The sequence below is a fragment of the Echinops telfairi genome, unplaced genomic scaffold, assembly GCF_000313985.2.
Source record: "Echinops telfairi isolate 266 unplaced genomic scaffold, ASM31398v2 ScPeMD7_7469;HRSCAF=8507_1, whole genome shotgun sequence".
NCBI lineage: Eukaryota > Metazoa > Chordata > Mammalia > Afrosoricida > Tenrecidae > Echinops > Echinops telfairi.
Genome location: NW_022111373.1, coordinates 76,165,602 through 76,173,820, shown reverse-complemented (window position 1 = coordinate 76,173,820; position 8,219 = coordinate 76,165,602). Strand labels below are relative to the sequence as shown.

The 8,219-nt window shown below is 39.0% G+C and overlaps 1 protein-coding gene across 2 annotated transcripts in view; it reads left to right on the top strand.

The window, feature by feature from the left end:
- The window catches only part of POLK (DNA polymerase kappa), a 68,616-nt gene that overhangs the window by 50,744 nt on the left and 9,653 nt on the right, over positions 1–8,219 (top strand). The window contains exons 7-9 of one of the 2 annotated variants that reach the window (XM_004703531.2): positions 266–390; positions 1,960–2,126; positions 4,509–4,541. In XM_004703531.2, the coding sequence (XP_004703588.1) occupies positions 266–390; positions 1,960–2,126; positions 4,509–4,541 (325 nt within the window). The remainder of the gene's footprint in view (positions 1–265; positions 391–1,959; positions 2,127–4,508; positions 4,542–8,219) is intronic. The other variant, XM_045285084.1, reaches the window with a different exon arrangement.

Genomic DNA, 8,219 nt, shown 5'->3' with positions numbered 1-8,219 from the left:
ATTTGACAGCTTGGCACCATCAACTTTAAATTTTCCTGGAGATTTAACTTCTTCCCATTCTGCTTCCACAGTAACTATTATCCTTTTCTCAGAGCCATATTAAGTCTGTAGGAGATAGATAGTAATCCAGTGCTATTTTAAAAGTAGCATTCCATTCATTTCCTATTGTGTCCAGTTAGCATTGTTATTTTTTTTCAGCGCTGTCATTGTGTATTTTAAAGGTATACATCTAACCTCTTTGAGTCATCAGTGTTTTTCTTTTAAGGTATTGCCCCAAATACGATGTTAGCAAAAGTATGCAGTGATAAGAATAAACCAAATGGACAATACCAGATTCTCCCCAACAGACAAGCTGTAATGGATTTCATCAAGGATCTTCCCATTAGAAAGGTGAGATGCAATGTAAAATTGACTATCTCTGTATGTACTCTGTATTCTGGTGGGAGATTGTCTAGGCTGAGATAATCATTCTTTGCTGAAAATAAAATAATAGGTAACAAGCAAAAACTATAATAGGTTTTTTAATTTGGACTTGAAAAAAATCTTAGTTTTAAAGTCCTAAAAACGTAATTTGGGATTTTTTTCTCTACTGGCTATTTTAAAGAAAATAATAAATGGCAGACTTATAAGTATTCTCCTTCCAAGGATAAGGGAACTGAAGAGTATTTCTTTTCTTTTTGAGAAAAATGTACTTCTTGTTTTAAATCATTTTATTGGGGGCTTGTATATGAAAGAGTATTTCTAAGAGTTCTTTTATCAATAACTTAACACCACCTTAGTTCTGATGCCCACATTGCTACCAGATTAATCTTCAAAGAGGTTTAAAATGGTATGTTTTGGGTTTTTTGCTTTTACACCTCATTTTATTATACAATGGATATGAGCATGAGATCTTTTTTATATGAAGACTGTTTACTCTTAGGTGAAAAAGTGTTGGCATACCTGTTCAATCAAGAATCTTTGAGTGAAATATCTGGTAAAAGAATTGTATGTTTCTGACTAGGAGAAAAACCAAAATGTGGAAAGTTTAATTGTAGCACAGTGTTTTTCCAAGGTGCTTTTCAAAGTATGAATAAGTGTTCCATTAAGAAAGTTCTTCAGTCAAATAACTGGTGTGTACCACTCTTTCTGGGTTACAATAGTTATTAGTATATGTGTTAGACAGGGTTCTCTAGAGAGATAAAACCAAATTGCTGATAATTAAATATATTTATTTATAAAGATAATTAGATATATAACAAGAAATGAACTGTTAAATGAACTGTTAAATCATATACAGATAAATATATAATACAAGAAATGAAGACTTTTAGTCCTTCGAGTCTCATCTGCTGCCAGATCTCCCTCTATTTTTCGAGAGAGTGAGGCTATCTCAGCACAGCAGCCAATCACAAGGCAGATAACCAACTGTCAACTAACCACCAGTCCCAACTGCCAGTCCCCAGCTCCAGAGATGTCTTAAAGGAACCTCAACTTACAGCGACACAGTCCACAGGCTAGGCATCCCACAGGTGGTGTAGCCTATAAATTGAGGCACAGAACAAGCAAGGCAGCCGCACACTAGTCCCGATGATCAAAGAGCAAGAGACAAGAAAGGTGAGGCTCACTGAGCCATTATCTCTCCACCCTTCAGTTAATCCTACTTGTGTTTATCGGCCAGACTGGCACAATAAACTATCTCAGTATATTACAAATTCCTAAGTCAGCAGTAAAAAAATTCCAATTTAAATTTGTTTATCCTACCAGTTTTCAAGTTGATATGAGTACAGAATTATTTTTTTAAATGTTAAACACTTTTTAAAATTCCATGGAATGCTAGTTTGACTGTTCAAAAGTAAACTGATTTCCTTGTATGATTTTTACTGTCAGTCACACTATTAATGCATTTTGTAGAGTTATAAACACAATTTTTATCTTACTTTAAAAGTCTAAAAGTGATAAATATTGATTCCGCTTTAGATCTCGGGAATTGGAAAAGTTACAGAGAAAATGTTAAAGGCCCTCGGAGTAATTACTTGCACAGAACTCTACCAACAAAGAGCTTTGCTTTCTCTCCTCTTCTCTGAAACATCGTGGCATTATTTCCTCCATATCTCCCTGGGACTAGGCTCAACCCATCTGGAAAGGTATTGGCGAACTCATTCATTTTGTTCTTTATCATTTGCTGAAAATCCATTTTTCTCACTGAGATGAGAAGCGTAAGGAGAGCATGTGTTACAATTCTGTTAAACCAACAAATCTGTTGCCAGTGGGTCCATTCCAACACCTCACAGCCCTCTAGGACAGAGTAGAAGTGCCCCACAGACTCCCCACCTCTCATCTTCCCAGGCACAGGCTGCCGCATCTTCCTTCCTGGAAGCAGAGGGGTTCCAAGTGCTGGCCTTGTGTTTAGAAGCCAAACACTGTAATCATCTCACCACCCAGGTGCCTGAAAATTCTGTGAGGCTCGTGGTATTCAGAATATTGTCTTGAATTGCAGCCAACAAATTAACTGTCAGAGAAGAGAGGAAAAGGAATAACAAATCACCCCGGTGTTGGCTTGAGCAATTGGGCAAATGGACAAGAGGAATGAATAATGACCACCTTCTCCTGGGTCCCTGCCTTGTTGTTTGTTCAGAACAGCAGAGGAATGAAATATGCTTTACATGTCAAAATTAACTTTTAAACTCAGAACATTTCATGATGTTTTTCGAAAACCTTAGTGAGCTACCTGTAATTATTTCCCAGATGTGTAAATCATCCTTTTAATACTGAGTACCTCTTTCATGGTAGGCAGTGTTGTAGGAAGTAGCAGCAAATGGAGCATACAGACTTACGTGGGAACAGAAAATAAATACACAACAAATGAAGAAAATGAAGCCGTGTGAAGGCATAATAACCAGTGGGGGCATGGGAAGGTGTGATTAGGGGGTGGTCGAGGTCAGCCAGAGGTAGAGACCTGAGAAGCATTTCAGGCCAAGGGGAGAGAACCCTGTGTGCATTCTTCTTGTTACTTTTTCATCTAGGTCTTGTATATAAAGATGTTCCCTGGAGCTAGAAGGCTACATTATTGGAGGTGGGTGTAAAAGAGGGATTTTACAAAGAGAATCATGGAAGTAAAATCTGGGCACTAGTCTTACAATTTTGCTTTCATCCTGACAGCCTGACAGTCATCAAAATGATTCCTTTATATTCTAGAACTTATACTAATGACAACAGTAAGGTTACTGAGGAGGTAGATAAAATAAAATAATAGTTACATCGTTTATCACCAGTGAAACCTGCCTAATCATAGTAGAGATTGCAAAACTGGCTGTATTGCTTTTTTCAACTCTCCCTACTCCTCATTCTTAAGAGACACAGTTAGCTGACTTTGGTCTTAGGTGAGTATAATGAAGGACAAGAGACAAAGTCTATAATATAAAAATAATCCGGCATTTGAAGATAAGAGCAAATAAAATTTTTTCTTTATCTTTTTATTTTCATAGTACAAGAAAATTATATAGTTCTTTCTGTCACATCACATTTCAGCCCATGGTATTTTGAGATGCTGGTCCTGCTTTCACATAGAATCCATCGGTAGGCGGCTGCCAGAGTCAGTCAGACTGCTGTCGTCGGACCTCATTGCCCCCAACCCCCAATAAAGTAATTTGATCACACACACACAAAAAGAATTCATAAGTAATTTATGATCATATAAAATAGAAAGCCTGTTTTTCAAGTAGAGCCCCTATTCTGCTTTACTTTGTAATCTGTAGGACTTTCCCCCCCATTTTAACAGTACATATTGGCATCTCCATGTATCTGTCTCCTGCCTATACATTTCTTGGACAAGTGCTTGGTCTCTTTTGTTCATAACTGCATCGACAGGACCTAGACTAGTGCTTGATTCATAGTCAGTTTGATAAGTATTTGGAAGATGAATAATCTACACATAGTTTCAGTTGGTCTTATTAGAGCACTTAGAATCTAGCCAATGCAGTTGGCTCAGAGTCCATTGCCTTCACTTTCTTACGTGGACCAGATTTATAAAGTGATAGAAATGAATAATGAGTTGGTTGTGGGAGAGGGAAGTTAATGTTCCAGGCTGAAAACTAGATAACTGATATTAAATTTATTTATTATAGCTATAAAATTTTCTACTATCACTTCAAAATGGTCTTTATCAGTGTGGTTTTTCAAATTAAGGCCTTTGGTAGGAGCATTTAATAATACCACGTTTATTTTCAAGTGTATTCTCTTCAGTAGATACAGCCTTGATCCATGGCACATCTAATCACATTTGCATCTTATCCATCTCCGTTCCCTGGTGAACTTTTCATTTTCAGATGCAAAGGGAGCTTCAAAGAGTTTGTAGAAAAATGGAATTATAAAATAATGGAACATTTTGAAGCCCTCTCCATAAGAACATCTCATTGTTTTTCATGATGTTTAATAAAAAAAATTAATCCAATTATTCTCTTGGTTGACTAAATGGCAATTAGTTTTCTTTGAGAAAGTAAGTAAACCTCTTTTTTTCCCTCCCTAAGGGATGGTGAGAGAAAAAGTATGAGCGTTGAAAGGTAATGTTTTGTTATTTGTTAATTTTCATAATTTGTGTTATTTCAACTCACTTTAAATTATTCTTTTTTGCAAATTATACCTAAGTAAAATTTATTTGCAAAATCAATAACAATTTAACAGTTTTTAGGGAGTTCATTAAATAAACACAGTGTCTCTATACTATTTAGTTACTAAGCTCTCAATTGGGAAAAAATTAACTACAGTCATTTTTACCACTTAATGTTGGTTTTTCTTCTGTTGATTGAAGAAGCAATTGGAATTAGGATTCAAAGCCTTAATTTCTGGTACAGTTATAAGCAGAGTAATATTGATTGTTTCAATGGAAGTGATTCCTGAAACTCCTCAAATAGTAACATATGAGGAAGCTTTAAAAAGTTCATGGAAAAATCACATTATCTTTCAATTCCAATTTTCCACAAACTTTCTGAAGCCCCCTCATATTATTGATAGAGAGCTTAAAGAAAGTTTAGTTTAGTACCTTAAAATCTAGTATGGGACGGAGGAAGATGGCATCGAGTTAGATTTACCCGCTGGGAGCTCCTGCTGCCAGACTACAAAATTGGGAGGAGAGGGAGAGAGAGACCAGTCTTCAACCCGATGTGCCAAGATATGAATACAACATACGGGCATGTACCAGGGAACCAATAGAGAGGTCTGCAGGGCCAGCCCCAATCCCAACTATGTGGACACCCCACCCTCCCCTCAAGAATGCACTTCAGAGGACAGCACTGGTGCTACAGCTTGGGAACAGGGGCACGTCGGTTTAGAGCACACAGAAGAAACTGAAAGGGATGGAGAGGGAGGAGAGGACATCCTGGCCCACCAAGCCCCGAGGACAGTGTTCCTGCTCGGAGCAGACAATGCACAGGCAGGACCGTAGGGCTGGCCCCACCACGGGACATGGCGTCCCTCACTGAACCATGGCGCTGCAGGGGACAGCTCTGGAGACACGGTGTGGGAATAGTGCACAGTCCGGCCCCATCATGCTGGAGTGAGGCACTGAGGGCATGCAGCAGAGCAGCAGGGGGAGCAGAGTGATGAAATCCCCGGGGAATACCAAAAATAGACTTGGGAGACAGAGTGTGTCACCCCATCAGACTCGACTGGAAAACACTCGTAAAGGCCAACAAACAGACCTTAAACTATTTATAGGTTTTTCCATTTGTATCAGTGGCCTTCTTTTTATTATTGTTACTTTGTTTTTGTTTTTCTTTGTTGGTGTTATTGTTTTGTTGGTTTTGACTTCCTTTGATGTTTCATTTGGCTTTGCCTGGTTTTTGCACTTATTGATGTATCTGCATGTCTATCTAGATAAGATAGGTGGGATAAACAATTTGGAGATTAAAAGAATAGAACCAAAATGGTTCCAGGGGGATACAGGAGAAGGGAAGGTGGGAGAAAGGAAGGGGTTGGGGTGGAAACCAACCCAGGGACAAGGGAATAACAAGTGAACTAAAATCAAACTGCAGCTCACGAGCCATTTGTGTATGCTCGTGAAGTAAAATTGAAAATGACACTAAAACAATCATAGATTCATTTATAAAAATTTTGAAGGGTATCATTCAGATAGTAGAGATTTCATTTGTTTGTAAAAATATAGTTATGGCTCTTGAATAATTTTTAAATCGTTGTGAGGGACAGGATAGTTTCTCCCATCTCAAAGGTTTGCCAAAAAAAAAAAAAGGTTGCCGACTCCTTCTCCATCCTACAACCCAACAGCATAGCATCTTCCACCCTCTTTGTTTCTGATTCTGATCCTCCTCCTGCTCCCTCACATAAGGACCTTTGTGATAAGCTCCTATCTTAAGATCTTTAATCAGATCTACAAAATTCATTGTGTTATTCATACGTTCCAGAGCTTAGGACATAGCTCCCTTTGGGTGGACAGTATATGACCTATCATGGGAGGTAGGTAGTTTGGCAAGATCTGTCCAATCTCTGACAGTGTTCCATTGCTATCCGTAAGATTTTTAATTTGTTATAGTTTTTTAATATTTTCTGCTTTCTTTTCAATTAAGGTCATTCTCTGCTTTACTTTGTTCTTGTTGTTAGTTTTTTGTTTTATTTTAGTGTTTTTCTGTATATGAAATCTAGGATGAGTACATCTATAGAGACAGTAACATAATTAATTAAAGACAGTAACTCTACAGATTAAAATCTATAGAGACATCAACTGGATTAATGATTCTTTGGGGAAGTTGGGGGGGGAATGAGGCACTAATAACAAATGAAGAAAATGTTCTAAAATACTGTGGTAGTTATATAATCTGTTGTCAATTTTAGACCTAAGAGGGAAGCAGTGATCCAAATCAGTGGTGAGGAGGGTGTAGGAGGCCTGGTAGGGCGTGACCAAGGGTAATGTAACCGAGAGGAATTACTGAAACCCTAATGAGGGCTGAACATGATAGTGGGACAAGAGGAAAGTAAAGGAAATAGAGGAAAGAGTTAGGAGGTAAAGGGCATTTATAGAGGTCTAAATAAAGGCATGTACATATGTAAATATATTTACATATGAGGATGTGGAGATAGAGCTATGTGCATATATGTACAGATTTATTATTAAGGTACAGATGGACATTGGGCCTCCATTCAAGTACTCCCTCAGTGCAAGAACACTTTGTTCTATTAAACTGACATTCCATGAAGCTCACCTTCCCAACACAATCACTGAAGACAAATCGGGTGCATAAGCAAATGTGGGGAAGAAAGCTGATGGTGCCCAGCTATCAAAAGATAAAGCATCTGGGGTCTTAAAGGCTTGAAGGTAAAGAAGCGGCCATCTAGCTCAGAAACAACAAACCCATATGGAAGAAGCACACCAGCCTGTGTGATCACGAGGTGCTGAAGGGATCAGTTATCAGGCATCAAAGAAAAAAAAATCATATTATTGTGTGCTCACCTCCCTGATATGATCGCTGAAGGCAAATGGGTGAATAAGCAAATGTGGCGTAGAAAGCTGAGGTACCCAGCTATCAAAAGATATAGTGTCTGGGGTTTTGAAGGGTTGAAGGTAAAGAAGCGGCCATCTAGCTCAGAAGCAACAAAGCCCACATGGAAGAAGCACACCAGCCGGTGTGATCACGAGGTGTCAAAGGGATCAGGTATCGGGCATCATCAGAACAAAAAAATCATATCATTGTGAATGAGGGGGATTGTAGAGTGGAGACCCAAAGCCCATCTGTAGGCAATTGGACATCCCCTTACAGAAGGGTCGCGGGGCGGAGACAATCCAGTTAGGGTGGTGCAGTGTAGCAACGATGAAACATACAACTTTCCTCTAGTTCCTGAATGCTACCCCACACACACACACTATCATTATCCCAATTCTTCCTTACAAATCTGGCTAGACCAGAGGATGCGCACTGGTACAGAAAGGAACTGGAAACACAGGGAATCCAGGATGGATGATCCCTTCAGGACCAGTGGTGAGAGTGGGGATATCAGGAGGATGGAGGGAGGGTGGGGTGGAAATTGGGAACCGATTACAGGGATCTACATATAACCTCCCTGGGGGATGGACAACAGAAACATGGGTGAAGGGAGACGTTGGACAGTGCAAGATATGACAAAACAATTATTTATACATTATCTAGGGTTCATGAGGGAAGGGGGAGCAGGGAGGGAGGGGAAAAATGAGGAGCTGATGCCAGGGGCTTAAGTGGAGAGCAAATGTTTTG